We start from the raw sequence: 17027 nt of genomic DNA, 5'->3' as shown, positions 1-17027 counted from the left end.
CATTCAACTACATAAGTACATCAACAGTATAACACTGAATTTACAGCTACAGTATTAAATGCCTCACGCCATTTTGCGTCTTATTGAATATTTTTACTCACTCTACTTTAATAAGATCTGTGTCAATATTCTCATGCAGAAACTCAAATACATTGATTTAAGGAAATTAAAAATAATTTGAAACCAAAAGATAACACCAAAAGCTAATTTTAATCCTAATCTGCAGTACCCACCTCTTCTGAGAGTGAAACACTAGACTCCAGTGTTGCAGAGATTCATTTATTAAGTTAGTTTCTGATAATGAACAGGAAATATCTCTAACACAGGACTAACACATGAGGTCAGTGTTTTCTAGTTGGGATCTCTAATCACTCACTCTGCACAAGTGATAATTTTAGTCATTGTGGCAACATGAATAGGATTGTTATTCTGATATACATTACACCCACTGACATTACCTATGGAAACTAGAAAATTGCAGTTTCTGTTTAGACAGAAAATTCTCAGATACACAAGAACATGACATGCAATCACAATTTTGTACACAGTATTATCATTACAGTAACTTTCTGCACTGGGATTACATCCAAACTCAGGAGGTCTTGTCACAGACGAGCACAGAGAGCCGGTAGACGTTAAGAATGACAACCAGGAAGTTTTTAATGGCGAAGAAGATCAGCATCTGGTGTACCACATTGAAGTAGATCATGACAGTGAGGCGGACCACCAGGAATGGCCCATCCTGGATAAACAAAGCTTCCACAGTGCTCCAGATATCAGTCCTGAGGTGAGAGAGGAGGGAGGGGGCAGGTTCTGAGAGGTCTTCTGAGGTAGCACCCATTACTGTTGAGACAAAGAAGGAAATAACGTTAAAATGGCAATGAACAACTTTTCAACTTATCATTCTGCAATACAGTACATGCAGTATAATGGCTGCAGAAAAATGGGAAATAAAGATAGAACCAGAATGTAAAACAATATTTCTGTGCAGTACCTGAGAAATGCAGTGGAAACTGCAGCATGCTCCAAGTCCACACAGCCAGAATAATGTAGACCATGGCTGGACTGCTGTCACTGTTTAAACACACACACACACACACACACACACACACACACACAAATTTACTTTCCCTCTCATTGTTTTATAACAAGTGAAATGCAACAGTGTCCTACCTCCTGTTCCCCTCTACTCACTTGATGTCAGACAGTGTTTCAGAGGTGAACTCCAGTATGTCAGCAGCCGTGCCCACAAAGATGAGCAATAACTGGGAGAGCTGGTCCCTTGTCAGCTCTCCAGCGGCCGGCAGAAGCCACTTCCCCAGGATCAGCAATATGAGCAGGATTTGGTGTAAAGCCAGGATCCAGTCATTGGCACACACTGAAGAAAAAGAGACCCCCTGTGAAGTGGGAGACATGGGAAAAAGGCACTACAGGATCAAATGTTTACAGGCTCAGAAAGTTTCTATACTCCAATCAACAGTCTCAGAAGTATACATGTTTTCTGATCCTATAACCAAATGATTAAAGGTGCTCTATTAGTTTTGGTACAAATTGTTCATTCACTTATGGAGAAATAAACATTTCTGAGTTTGTATTATTACCTTCTTAATATTGTAAATATTACAATTCTAAGTTCTTTCTTCTCCAAAACGACATAGTTCCCCTTTAAGGTTTGGCTAAGTTTAGTCATTTGAGGGCAAATAAATGTTGTTTTCAGGAATTTGCTGTATTTACTGATTCAGTTGTTTTTGAGAGGACAATCTCAGTTTTTATATATATTCATTGCTAAATGGCATGTGATTTCTATGAAAATATATTTCCATTTTTAATGAACATTTTTAGGTGAAGTGAAAGGAGAAGTTCTGGGTTAAAATATTCCTCTCTAGTGAAAATTGTGAAGAAAACTAAGGTCAAAACATAGAACTTATTTCATAGTGCACACTAGACTTTTCATGTTGAGCTTGTAATTGCTTTTATTGAGGGTGGGTCGTTTTATTAAAAGCAGCCAGCTCTATGAATTTGCTTGGGTTATAAGGGGAAAAAAACACCCGCAGCCTCACAACAGCCTCTTTGAGGTGAACCAGCATTACACACAGAAAAGGAAAAGAGCCCCAGTGTCTAGACGTGTGAGGACATGGAAAAGGAGGATCCCAGCAAGATGTTTATCATTCAGTAAGTTTGAAGAGAATTATTCAGTTGGATCATCTTATGTTAACTAAAAACACTCCAAATGCTCTAAACCTTGAAAATAGTTGTCTGTTAAATTACACAGTGATTATTTACATTGAGGGAAACCACATCTAATCGAAAACACATTTGCACCTAAAACTCAAATGTTGAATTGAATTTATCTATGCAGACCACAACCCTACACTTCCAAATAATAAGATAGTGCTGAAACATATATATAATGTAATGTGAACATTTTTTAAAAAGTGGTTCAAATAATTCAAACCGGACGTCTTAACTGCATGTTTATGGCTTGCATTTTAAATGACTTGAACTAAAGATATGCTACATTTAGGGAAAGAATTCTAAATAATACCAATAAACACAAAAGTTGTGTAAAGTTTAACCTTACCTACCTCAGGGAGCTCACTGCCATTGGTTGAGTTCCTCCAGAGTCGGAAAAGACTTTTAATATTTTCAGTCGAGTCAAGTTTTTCACACTACAATGAGAGAGAGAGAGAAATGATCAAGTATCACAGCATAATGGTATGAAACTCTCAGACTACAAGGGAATATGATAGAATAGAATGCATGCATGATACCGTTGAGTCAGTGGATTTGTTTTCCTGGTGGTGAAGCTCTAAAATCCATAACGATGGGATGATACTGATGAGGAAGAGGAAGATAGCAGGAGAAAACCTGCAGGGAAAGAAAACGTCATTACAGAAATATTGTCATAATCTCAATTTCCACCAACCAGTTACATCCTATAGCTTAATATTATACACATATGCATCCTGTGATAATGAATTGCAGTACAGTAGCATACCATTTGTAATCATTTCCCCTCCTTCTTCTCAGCGTCAGGATCATCTCAGCCACCAGAGGCAGGTAGAGGATGGTGAGAAACCAGTAGAGTCCATTGTTCTTCACAAACACCACTCTCCACACGCCTATGAGAGAGATTAGGATAAAGAGAGACCTGGTCACCACAGCACAGATGAACTTGAAGAACATGTTCTGAGTTTGTGAAGCACACTGGAGGAGTTCTGGCAGTACCAGCTGCTACAGGGGACAGGGGAGTTATATGTTAAAGGTCTGAGGGAGTTTACTGTTACAGAGGGAGGAAAAAAGGAACCAGGGCACGCCTCCAGCGACCTGCTGGATTACTTTTTTTTCTGTTTACTGCAATGTTGCTCCGATCCTGATGATATGTCAGTTGCTTGCAGAGACTTGCAGTTGTTGATACTGAATCTGAATATAACCTGTTCAGTGGCAAAACTTAAGTCTTGCAGTTGTAGAACCCACTATTCCAAAAAAAAGTTGGAACGCTGTGGAAAACATAAATAACACAGAATGTGACAACTTTCTCATACTTTTTGACATATACTCAATTGAAAAAAGTATATTGACAATATATTTAAAGGTGCACTAGGTAGTTTTGTGGAAGATATTTTAATCAGAAGAGAAAGATCTTCATTGGCGGAATTTTTTTCTGCCTAAACAAACTAAATAACCAAACTCTCTTTGTTTTCATGACTGAATAGATTGAATAAACAAACTGACCTTAAAGGACTACACAATTTTATACGGTTTTACTTTGTTTATATGTGGCAGACACTGCCACCTTTCTAACTTCAAACAGTGTTCTGGGGACCTTTCCTCTGAGAACAGCATGTTTAATCACTTATGGAAAAAATACATATTTATTATTATGTTTCTATTGTTACCTCATTGATATTGTTACCTCACTGATATTGTAAATATTAAAATTCTGAGTTTGAATTTCCTCTCCAAAACTATATAGTTCCCCTTTAATGTTTTACCTCATCAACTTGGGACAGGGGCAACAAATGACTGGATAAGTTGTGGAATGCTCCAAAAACACCTGTTTGGAACATTCCACAGGTAAACCGGTGCATTGGTAACAGGTGATGGTACCTTGATTTGGTATGAAAGGGGCATCCTCGAAAGGCTCAGTAAGGATGGAGCAAGGTTCACCACATAAGGGATATTACTACACGGCCCTTCACTGACAAATCTTTGAAACCGGAAATGACGTGAGACATTAGCAAGTATTGGTGTTTTCTGATACCACAGCAAACAAGCCTATTATGATCAGCAGAAAACAAAAAAGTGCAACGTTTCCATCATAAAACGTGTTATGTATGTAAATGTATCTGAAAATGTAAATGTTAAATGAATATAGATCCTCTGTGCCAATAGTTATAATGTTTGTTCACTTTGTGTACCTTCAGAACTACGTCACTATTAGGACAGGAAGATCAAGCAGCTGACCGGAATGCAAATACCTTCAAAATAAAAGCATACAAACGTGTCAGTGTAACAGATGTGGGTAGGGCATGAAAGGAGACGACCCCAGGACTTGTTTTCCAGCATTTATTCTCTGCAGAAAACAGTAATGCACAGTAATTGCCTTCTGTTCTTTTTCTGCACCTCTGTTCCCTCACTAATTCAAGGCGGCACTGTATAGCCTCAAAATACATACAAATATATTAATTTAACATTACAGTATATATTCAGCTCAGTGTGCACATTACTAGCCAAAAGCTATTTAAATTGACAGGAAAACATCTAACCTTAAACAACAAATCTCCTCAAAACCATGACACGCTATACACAAGGAAGAACAGTGACCCCTGGTGGGAAAATTTAAACGGTGCGTGGATGAGAACGACTTAAAGGACAACTACCGTTTTTTACAACCTGGACCTTATTTCTAGCAAAATATATGATCATTTACTCAGCCAGATAACTTTGGTGTCAATTGAAGTTGTTCGGACGAAGTTAGATCCAGTGTAGCGCCGATATATCCATATAATGCGAGTGACGGGGCACCGAAGCGCAGCCTCTATATAACGCATTATCTGCCACGAAACTAGTTCATTTCCTTCCAAGAGGTGTACGTACAACGGTAAGCGTGTTGCGTCATTGCGTCATTTCCTGTTGTTGTGTTACTGATAGTGATAGCGTAACTGTGCTGCTCCGGCTCGTCCGAGCAGATTATTGTTATATTCCTTACTGCAGCGGCCGAATTCCCGCTTACAATTAAGCACGTACTAGTCCACTAAAGCATTCAACAGTACTCTGTGTTTATAGCTTCATCGCTAAACTTACTGCTGTTTGTAGCTCTCCTAGCTCTGCTAGCTAATCTATCGTATCCTAGCTTAGCCGCTATCAGCTAGCAATGGCTTCTCTCTCTCCCTCTCGCTCTCCTCTTTTCTCTTGCTCGGTGTGCCAGATGTTTAGTTACACCTCTGCCTCCCTTAGTGATACTGGTACATGTATTAAGTGTAGTTTATTTGTAGCGTTGGAGGCGAGGCTCAGTGAGTTGGAGGCTCGGCTCCGCAGCATGGAAACTCCAACTGTAACTGCTGCAGTTAGCCAGGCCCCCTTAGCTAGTGCGGACCGAGCAACCGTAGCTTCAGCTAGCCGTCCCCCGGCAACTCCCGAGCAGCCGGGAAAGCAGGGCGGCTGGGTGACTGAACAAAGGAAGCATAGTACCAAGCCAAAACCCACGTTACACCATCTGCCGCTTCACGTTTCTAACAAATTTTCTCCACTCAGCGACACACCCGCTGAGAAACCAACTCTGGTTATTGGCAGCTCCATAATACGAAACGTGAAGTTAGCGGCACCAGCAACCATAGTGAAATGCATCCCAGGGGCCAGAGCGGGCGACATCGAATCAAATTTGAAACTGCTGGCTAAAGCTTAACGTAAATATAGTAAGATCATAAGATCTATTGCATGTCTGTCCGTCCTGGGAGAGGGATCCCTCCACTGTGGCTCTTCCTGAGGTTTCTTCCGCATTTTTTTTTTCCCTGTTAAAAGGGCTTTTTTTTGGGGGGCAAGTTTTTCCTCACTCGAATCGAGGGTCGAAGGACAGAGGGTGTCGTCTCTGTACAGATTGTAAAGCCCTCTGAGGCAAACTGTGATTTGTGAATTTGGGCTATACAAATAAGATTTGATTTGATTTGATTTGATAATACACGTCGGCGGTAATGACTCCCGGCTACGCCAGTCGGAAGTCACTAAGATTAATGTTGAGTCGGTGTGTAACTATGCCAAAACAATGTCGGACTCCGTAGTTTTCTCTGGGCCCCTGCCAAATCTAACCAGTGATGACATGTTTAGCCGCATGTCATCATTCAACCGCTGGCTGTCGAGGTGGTGTCCAGCAAACGATGTGGGCTTTATTGATAATTGGCGGACTTTCTGGGGAAAACCTGGTCTGATTAGGAGAGACGGCATCCATCCCACTTTGGACGGAGCGGCTCTCATCTCTAGAAATCTAACCCATTTCATTAGCCAACAACCAGCCTGACAACCCAGAGTTGAGACCAGGAGGCAGAGCTGCAGTCTTACACGCTTCTCTGAGCTTCCATTAGATCAGTTGCACACCCAAAACTTTATTGAGACTGTGTCTGCCCCCCGACCACCTAAATTAATTAAATTAATCAAATCAAAAGTCAGCAGAAGAGGAGTTGTGCATGAAAATCTAATAAAAATTAACAGCAACTCTGCAATTTCAAAACAAGACAAGAGAATTAAATGCGGACTCCTAAATATCAGATCCCTGTCATCGAAAAGCTGTATTAGTAAATGACTTAATTTCAGATTGTAATATTGATTTATTCTGTCTTACTGAAACCTGGCAGCATCCTGAAGAATATGTCAGCCTGAATGAATCCACTCCCCCTAGTCATATTAATACTCACATTCCTCGAGGCTCCGGCTGAGGAGGTGGTGTTGCAGCTATTTATGACTTAAAGGATAACTACCGTTTTTTACAACCTGGACCTTATTTCTAGCAAAATATATGGTCATTTACTCACCCAGATAACTTTGGTGTCATTTGAAGTCGTTCGGACGAAATTAGATCCGGTGTAGCGCCGATATATCCATATAATGCGAGTGACGGGGCAGCGACACACAGCCTCTATGTAACGCATTATCTGCCACGAAACTAGTTCATTTCACTAATATTTTGTCATGATACGCTAGCGCCATTCCCCTCTGAGTCCGGGCTCGTCCATTATCAACATCCGGGGTCAAACTAGCAGTAGCAGCCACAGGTAAACAAGCCGGGCTGTCGCGGGTGCGCGCGCAGCTCAGAGACGACATCCTCCAGGTCAGAGGTAGTAGGTCAACCTACAGACCCCGGATGTTGACAATAGACGAGCCCGGACTAGGAGGGGAATAGCACTAGCGTATCATAACAAAATATTGGTGAAATGAACTAGTTTCGTGGCAGATAATGCTCATAAAGGCTGCGCTTCGGTGCCCCGTCACTCGCATTATATGGATATATCGGCGCTACACCGGATCTAATTCCAAAGTTATCTGGGTGAGTAAATGACCATATGTTTTGCTAGAAATAAGGTCCAGGTTGTAAAAAACGGTAGTTATCCTTTAAGTCTGTCACTCAATCCTAAACCTAAATTAAATTATAACTCATTTGAAAGCCTTGTTCTTAGTCTTTCACATCCAACGTGGAAAACTTTACAGCCAGTTCTATTTGTTGTAGTGTATCGAGCACCTGGTCCTTACTCAGAATTTTTATCTGAATTCTCTGAGTTTTTACCAAGTCTAGTCCTCAAATCAGATAAAGTAATTATTGTAGGTAATTTTAATATTCATGTGGATGTCGTTAATGATAGCCTTAGTACTGCATTTATCACTATATTCGACTCTATTGGCTTCTCTCAGTGTGTACATAAACCAACTCACTGTTTTGACCACACCCTTGACCTTGTTCTAGCTTATGGTATCGAGATTGAAAATCTCACAGTTTCTCCACAGAATCCTCTTTTATCAGACCATCACTTAATAACTTTTGAAGTTCTATTACTGGACTACACACCATTAGGCAAAAACTCCTTCACTAGATGTCTATCTGATAGTGCTGTAGCTAAATTTAAGGAAATTATACCGCTGGCTATAAATTCAATGCCATGTCTTAATATAACCTCCGCTAACCTCAGTTCCTCACAAATTGATCATCTTGTTGATAGCACTGCAGGCTCATTGCGAACAACACTGGACTCTATTGCCCCTCTGAAAAAGAAACCTTTAAAGCACAGGAGGTTAGCACCCTGGTATAACTCGGATACCCGCAAATTGAAGCAAACATCACGGAAATTTGAAAAGAAATGGCGTTCCACCAATTTGGAAGAATCCCGCTTAGCCTGGAAAGATAGCCTTAAAATATATAGGAAGGCTCTCCGCAATGCCAGAGCAAACTATTTCTCGTCATTAATAGAGGAAAATAAAAACAACACCAGGTTTCTTTTCAGCACTGTAGCAAGGCTGACAGAAAGTCACAGCTCTACTGAACCATGTATTCCTACAACGCTCAGTAGTAATGACTTCATGAGCTTCTTTAATGATAAAATTTTAACTATTAGAGACAAAATCCATCAACGCTTGCCCTCAACTGGCACTATTGTATCTTTAAACACAGGAACCTCAGAAACAGTTGTAAATTCTGACTTATATTTAGACTGCTTCTCTCCCATTGACCTCCACCAACTAACTTCGATGATTTCTTCATCTAGACCAACAACTTGTCTCCTAGACCCCATCCCAACTAGGTTGCTGAAAAAAACTTTACCTTTAATTAGCACATCTCTACTAGAAATGATCAACCTGTCTCTATTAACAGGATACGTACCACAGTCCTTTAAACTAGCTGTAATTAGACCGCTCCTTAAAAAGCCTAATTTTGATCCAGAAGCTTTAGCCAACTATAGACCTATATCCAACCTCCCTTTCCTCTCCAAGATCCTTGAGAAAGCAGTCGCCAACCAGCTATGTGACTTTCTTCATAACAATTGTTTATATGAGGATTTTCAATCAGGTTTTAGAGCACATCATAGCACAGAGACGGCACTGGTGAAAGTTACAAATGACCTCCTAATCGCTTCTGACAAAGGACTTGTCTCTGTCCTGGTCTTACTAGATCTTAGTGCTGCATTTGATACCATTGATCATCACATTCTACTACAGAGACTGGAACACTTAATTGGCATTAAAGGACCCGCATTACACTCGTTTAAGTCCTATTTATCGGATCGATTTCAGTTTGTACATGTTAATGATGAGTCATCCCTGTATACCAAGGTTAGTCATGGTGTTCCTCAAGGCTCCGTGCTTGGACCCATACTATTCACCTTATATATGCTCCCTCTAGGAAATATAATTCGGAAACACTCCATAAACTTTCATTGTTACGCAGATGATACCCAGTTATACCTATCAATAAAGCCAGATGAAACTAATCAGCTTACTAAACTCCATGCATGTCTCAAGGACATTAAGACCTGGATGGCCTGCAATTTTCTGCTGTTAAATTCAGATAAAACCGAAGTTATAGTACTTGGTCCTAAACACCCAGATGCATTATCTAATGATATAGCTAGTTTGGATGGCATTAACTTGGCCTCCAGCACCACCGTCAGGAATCTGGGAGTTATCTTTGATCAAGATATGTCCTTCAACTCCCACATAAAACAAATTTCAAGGTCTGCATTTTTTCATCTACGTAACATTGCAAAAATCAGGCCCATCCTGTCTCAAAAAGACGCAGAAAAGCTAGTCCACGCATTTGTTACTTCCAGGCTGGACTATTGTAATTCTCTATTATCAGGCTGCCCTAACAAGTCTCTAAAGAGTCTCCAGCTGGTCCAGAATGCTGCAGCATGTGTACTGACAGGAACTAAGAAGAGAGATCATATTACTCCTGTATTGGCCTCTCTGCACTGGCTCCCTGTAAAATCAAGAATAGAGTTTAAAATCCTTCTCCTCACTTACAAAGCTGTTAATGGTCAGGCACCATCATATCTCCAGGAGCTCTTACTACCCTATCACCCAACTAGAACATTACGCTCCCAGAATGCAGGATTACTTGTAGTTCCTAAAGTCTCCAAAAGCAGAATGGGAGCCAGAGCCTTCAGTTATCAAGCTCCTCTTCTGTGGAACCATCTTCCCGTTTTGGTCTGGGAGGCGGACACCCTCTCTACCTTTAAGAGTAGACTTAAGACCTTCCTTTTCGATAGAGCTTATAGTTAGGGCTGGCCCAGGCCTGTCTTGGACCAGCTCTTAGTTATGCTGCTATAGGCCCAGTCCAGTCTGGGGGACAAATGACACACTGAGCTTCTCTCTCCTCCTCTCCTCTCCATCTGTATACATTGTGCCTGTAAACATGCCCCATCTCTGCATGTCACTGACTTCACTTCTTCCCCGGAGTCCTTGTGCTTTCTCCTACAGGCTCTCATGGATCCTGGCCGCGCCCGGGTCGTGGATCGTGGATGCGCCTACTGCTATGGCCCTGCCTGATTGTGGATGCGCCTACTGCCATGGCCCTGCCTGATAATGAATGCGCCTACTGCCATGGCCCTGCCTGACACCCACCACTACTGTTGCTAATATTAGTAATATCTCTGTTACATACGTTCCACTACTATTATTGTAATGCATTACTACATACTATCCTTACTGTTAACCACTGCTACTGTTATCACTAGTAATCACATTTCCATGTGCATTTCATTATTATTGCTGTAATACCTCTTTATGTACTTTCATTCCTGTCAACCATCCATTATAATTGTATACATTGTGATCTCGTTGATCTGCTCTGTACATCCAACATCTATTGCACGTCTGTCCGTCCTGGGAGAGGGATCCCTCCTCTGTGGCTCTTCATGAGGTTTCTTCCGCATTTTTTTTCCCTGTTAAAAGGGCTTTTTTTGGGGGGCAAGTTTTTCCTCACTCGAATCGAGGGTTGAAGGACAGAGGGTGTCGTCTCTGTACAGATTGTAAAGCCCTCTGAGGCAAACTGTGATTTGTGAATTTGGGCTATACAAATAAAATTTGATTTGATTTGATTTGATTTCACTAATATTTTGTCATGATACGCTAGTGCCATTCCCCTCTGAGTCCGGGCTCGTCCGTTATCAACATCCGGGGTCAAACTAGCAGTAGCAGCTACAGGTAAACAAGCCGGGCTGTCGCAGGTGCGCGCGCAGCTCAGAGACGACATCTTCCAGGTCAGAGGTAGTAGGTCAACCTACAGACCCCGGATGTTGACAATAGATGAGCCCGGACTCAGAGGGGAATAGCACTAGCGTATCATAACAAAATATTGGTGAAATTAACTAGTTTCGTGGCAGATAATGCTCATAGAGGCTGCGCTTCGGTGCCCCGTCACTCGCATTATATGGATATATCGGCGCTACACTGGATCTAATTACGTCCGAACAACTTCAAATGACACCAAAGTTATCTGGGTGAGTAAATGATCATATATTTTGCTAGAAATAAGGTCCAGGTTGTAAAAAACGGCAGTTATCCTTTAACAGAGACAACGAAAATTATAACATATAGCAAAGAAAAGGAGAAGCCCCTGACGGCAGACCCGCAGACCTCAATGTGGGCGGAGCCAAACGTTTAACCTCCTCCAACATTTGACTCTGCCGTCACGGTGATGCTTCCTGCTCGGTTTTCCCATTTATTCCTGTCTCTTTCCTCACGCCCGCTTTGGTATTATAAATAATGGAAGTAAGTGTGACTTTTATAATATTGTTCATATGATTTTAGGTGTATCGTTAGGTTATGTGAATTAGCTGCACATGATCTAATGTTATATTTAAACTAACGTTTATGCGCGTGTGCAATTAAACAGACAACGTTAGCTTACGTGCAAGTGGGTGCTATTTAGCTATGCTAACGTTTTAATTACATGTGTGTACGAGCTTGTTCACAACACCGAACTGGTCTTATACTAATATTAGAGTGCATTCGGTGGTATGCACTGTAATGATATATAACATAACTAAGTGATTGAGTCTTCTAAGAGACGAATCAGAGTACAAGAATGAAATTGAATGCATAGTCAGTATTTTGTGGCTTTGTAATCATGCTATGCTTTTTTTTTATGTATAGAGACACATTACAGTGATACTTGGAGATGACCTCCCCAAATCAAAAAAGCAGCAGTGACCTGTATGCATGTCCGTTTTGCAAGTACAAAGCAGCTGCAAACTATCAAGTGGACAACCACATTGAGGGCCATGCCTCAGTGAGGCACAAAGGTACTGCTTTTGAAATGTAGTTATTGAATACACTGTAATTAAGGGCTGCCCGATGTGACCCCCACTGCCCTCATTGTTCATACTTTATATTTACATGTACAATAAATATGCAGTGATTTTTTTGTTATTAAGAGCATATCTTGTCTTTTTGATTTTAAAATCACAACTATACAACTCAGAAATAGGATTCTTTATGAGTCTCTGGTCATATTTTATTATTTTTCTATATGTAATATTATTATATGGTATTATAATAAATGCATTATGTGTGTTTGGTTTTTTTTCAGTTTTACTTATAGTTCCTCTATGCATATATTCAGCCTATATTTCTCTGGACTATGAGTAACTAACCAGTAACCAATTTCACATTTGTGTTAATTTTTCTTAATGTTCGAGTAATTGCCCAGCCCTACACTGTAATATATAACTCTCTCCTGCCCTTGTCTATCCTAAACTCCTTGTCTCCTCAGCTTTCCAAATTGATATTGAAAAAAAACAAGACACATTTTTTGATTTGACATTTTCCCCTAATTTATAGTGCAATGTATGTCATTTAATTTTATAATGTTACTTTACTGTTATGTCTCTTTCAGAGTTCACAATCATCAAATGTGGCTTGAGTTGTCGAAAGATAACACACTTTCATTGCTGCTATTGCGAAGCAAATAAGGCTAGTCAGACAGGCTACCGTGGCCCCTGAAGACCCCCAAGAGCAACCAGCAATCTCCACTGGCAAGTGGAGAACTGTAACTTGTCCACACTGTAAACTCCAACTAAACAGGAAAAATGTAAAAAAAAAAAAAAAAATGAAACTGTTTCAAAGGACAGATTTTTGGCATGTGAGTGTGTGGATCCTAAAAATGGGGTGTTTGTTGTTGAAAAATAATTTTGTGGTCCAGCAACACTAATACATGTAGTCAAAAATACTTGGGGGCCCACACCAAAATTGATGTGTGAGGTTGAACAATGCTGTCGTAATGCTTTAACATTAACATTTTTACTGTTTGCCTGCTTGTTTTATGTTAATGTTTGTTTGTTTTTGGTTATTTGTTGTTAAATAATTTGTTGTTCAATAAAAAAACAAAAAAAGGTCTAGTGATCCCTTTAATTTTTAACATTTAAAAAGTATCTCAGGTTACATTTGATTATGATAAATACACTTTTAAAATATATTACTTTTTTCATCATTTAATGAATAATTAAGGTAATTTAATGTTTTGATAGGTAGTTAATCGGATATTTTGTATTTCATAATTAGTGAAACCAAAGATTAAGTTCATTGTGTTTAAATCCCTGCATTTCGCCACATTCATTATGGTTTCTTGTCCCTCTTCGGAGTCAAACTGGGTAGTGGGCGGTCAAACGTTTGACTCTGCCCACATTGAGGTCTGCGGGCCTGCAGTCAGGGATACATGGAGAAAAGCACATACCTGCAGAAAACAGTAATGCACAGTAATTGCCTTCTGTTCTTTTTCTGCAGCTCTGTTCCTAAACAGGCAAAACGACAGAGCTGCGTTACAAATGGCGCCCAGAAAGTTAGATAAAAACATCTACAAAACTTATATTAACGGTCAAAACAGCACAAAACAGCTGGGTAACGTAGTAGTGTTAACGGTTAACATAGTGCATTAAAGTTTACAACATAAACGTTTCAATTACCAAAGAAAACAATAGAATAGTGCAGCAGCCTTTTTTCCCACACAACTTACCCTCACTAATGCAAAGCTGCACTGTGAGGGTCAGTCGGGACTACGGAAGCGTAGAAGGTACAGAAAAGGTGACGTATGGTAAAGTAATTTCCGCAGGAAACATTAATGAAAATAACGGTAAAATAAAATAACTCATACATTCACACATACTCAACAATCATTAAATGATAAATAAAATTGACGAAAACAAATTGGAAATAAGAATTGATAGAGTGCATTTTTAACTCTGTTACATCAGTGATGGGCTAACGATTCTGTTTGAACAAAACAGCAAAAGTCACATTCATTGTTAATTAGCTGCATAAGAGTTACATCCACCCCCACTGAATTTTAGCGAATATGAGCACCAGCTACACAGTATGCACTAAAGAAAACACTACAAATTGACATATTACAAAGGGTCAGCATCAAGAAAACCAACACCAAATATATCCCACAAGGATGAAGTGGTATGAGAGCAGCGCTTATCCCTCAATCCAGCAACTGGCAACAGGGTGCCTTGTAAACCACACAAGACCCTAACACATAGTGCAGTGTAGGCCCATGACAGAAAAGAAAATGAGATCTGAGGCACACTATACCAATAAAAAAAAAAAATAATTCAGAGCCATAAAGACATAGGCCATCTGAGTACGGTTTTAATCAGCAAAAGCCCTGAACATAGATTTGCAAACAGCATAATATAATAGCATAATATTAACACTGAACCTGTCCTGAACAACATCCTGCCTGGACATGGTTTGTACGAGCCATTGGGTGGTATGGGGTTGTATGTGATTTCTTGACACCTGAGACCCTGAGGAGCTCACTTATCAGCTGACTCTAAAATTTAAGCTCCTTGGTCACTATGGATCCTCTCTGGGAATCTAAAGACACAGAAATACCGGTCCCAGAGAACCCTTGCCACCTGCTTAGCCATCTGGTCTTTACATGGAAATGCCTGAGCCATTCTTGTGAAATGGTCTGTTATCACCAAGACATCAACAGACTTGTTTCTGGAGTCCTCGGCAGACCAAAAGTCAATACAGACCAACTCCAGTGGCCTGGATGATGTTATGCTCTCCAGGGGAGCCCTTCGTTCAGGCTCAACTGTCTTGCTGATGATGCATCGCTGACAATGACGGACATAGTCTCTCACGTCCCTATCGAGGTTTGGCCAGAGAAACCTCTGTCTCGTCCTGTACTGAACTTGATGTCCAGCTCCGTTGTGAACTCCCTGCAGAACTTCAGCCTTGAGCGAGTCAGGAACAACATACTGGAAACACTTTGCCTTGGATTTCTGGTCCCTTGAAACCCTGTACAGCACACCGTTGCTCACAGCGAGCCTATCACAGCGAGCCTATCACAGTGCTTCAAATATCTTGTGAAAGAGACAGACTCTTTAAATCTTTCCCTCTGAGAAGGCCTCCGACGTCTCTCAACAAAGGACAGAACACGAAAGAGAGTCCTATCCTCCAACTGCTTATCACTGAGGTCCTTTTCGTGAGGTAGGTACTGCAACATTTCAACAGCACAGGCCCTCGGACCAGCATCCCACTCAACATGCGACTGCAGCACAGCAGACACATCTTCTATTGCGACAGACTGAGTGTGCATGTGAAGTGGACTGCATGGAGACTGGGCAATGTCACTCACTGGAGAGAGTTTCTTGTGACCACTGGATGACCGGAAGGCATTTTGGACTGAAGTACTCGACATATCTTTGACATCAGCAAGAAGACCTGCATAGCGAGCAGCCTGTAGCCAACACTCTCCTTGACAAATGGTACACGGCTCAGGGCATCAGCTACAACATTCACCCTCCTGAATTTGAGACAGAACAGCACCAATGCCATCCAAGGATGCATCAGTCGACAGCATGAAGGGACAGGAGAAGTCAGGATGAGCCATGACGACACTGTGAACCAGTGAAGCCCTCAGGTTTTCAAAAGCCTGTTCCTGCTCCGGTGTCCAGTCAGACGCACACAACCTCCTGCACGACAGTTTATTTTTATGTTGTTTGCCCTTTCTTTTCTCACCCTTCGACAGATTAAAGAGCGGCTTGCCAATCACAGAGTACCTCGGCACAAAGTGTTGATAGTAATTTATCATTCCCAAAAAGGATCGTATTCGCTTCTGGGACGGGGTTGCGCCATCAGGCTCCATGAGGTCAGAGCTTGTCATGTTTGTGATGTTCTCAACCTTACTGGGGTCTGTTGAAACACCATTCTCATCAATCACGTGGCCTAGAAACTTTACAGACCGCCTGAGGAAGAAGCACTTTTTGGGGGCCAACTTTAAGTTATGGCCACGCAGCCTCTCAAACACCATCCCCAGGTGCAGCAAGGCAGTCTCCTCATCAGGTGCGAACACCAACAGATCATCCAAGTAGCACAGCAGACTCAAATACTTTTGGTCCCCGAAAATGCTGGTCATCATGCGCATAAAGCTCCCAGGGCTGTTGCAAAGACCCTGCGGCAGACGGTTATACTCATACAGGCCCATAGGAGTGGTAAAGGCTGAGTACTTCCTGTCTTCCTCGTGGAGTGACATGTTGTAGAAGCCGGAGGTCAAATCCATCGTGCTGAAAAGACAGTTGCCTCCCAGCGCTGCCAAACAATTTGCCTGGTGAGGAAGGGGATGAGCGTCCTTCAGGGTCCTCTTATTCAACCAGCGAAAGTACAGATGCACAGATCTCCGTTTTTTTCCACACAAGCACCAATGGTGATGCGTATTCACTGGTCGATTTTCGGATGATTTCCTTTTCCTCCATCTCGCTCAGCACCTGGAGTAGCTCCTGGTACTGGCCAGGGGGCACTCTTCTGTATCTGGAGTCTGAATGGTCTGCTGTCTGACAGGTGTCTGCAGTGAACAAAGCCCTTCGCCTCCCCACAGTCAAGATAGTGGCGTGAAAAGACGTCCTCGTACTGCAAAACAAGGTCAGCCATCCTCTTCTTACAGTCCTCTGACACTTCACATGACTCAACGTCAACGGTACTGAGCCCAACTGACCTGAGCTTGTCTTTGGCAGAATTTGCATCGGCAGAAGGCG

The 17027-nt window shown here is 41.4% G+C and overlaps 1 protein-coding gene across 3 annotated transcripts in view; it reads right to left on the bottom strand.

Annotated features, from left to right (window-relative positions):
- Positions 1-327: 327 nt before the first annotated feature.
- Positions 328-17027, bottom strand: part of tmem26b (transmembrane protein 26b) — a 40316-nt gene continuing 23616 nt past the window's right edge. For 2 of the 3 annotated variants that reach the window (XM_084341662.1, XM_084341661.1), the window contains exons 2-7: positions 2999-3122; positions 2772-2868; positions 2586-2669; positions 1195-1397; positions 995-1074; positions 328-843 (exon numbers count right to left, since the gene is read on the bottom strand). In XM_084341662.1, coding sequence (XP_084197788.1) covers positions 593-843; positions 995-1074; positions 1195-1397; positions 2586-2669; positions 2772-2868; positions 2999-3042 — 759 coding nt within the window. In that variant the 5' untranslated portion in view covers positions 3043-3122 and the 3' untranslated portion in view covers positions 328-592. Of the gene's footprint in view, positions 844-994; positions 1075-1194; positions 1398-2585; positions 2670-2771; positions 2869-2998; positions 3457-17027 lie in introns of those variants that run through there. The other variant, XM_084341660.1, reaches the window with a different exon arrangement.

Source organism: Pagrus pagrus (genome assembly GCF_965226575.1).
Source record: "Pagrus pagrus genome assembly, chromosome: 21".
NCBI lineage: Eukaryota > Metazoa > Chordata > Actinopteri > Spariformes > Sparidae > Pagrus > Pagrus pagrus.
The sequence above is the reverse complement of the archived record's forward strand: the minus strand, read 5'-3'. Positions and strand labels throughout refer to the sequence as shown.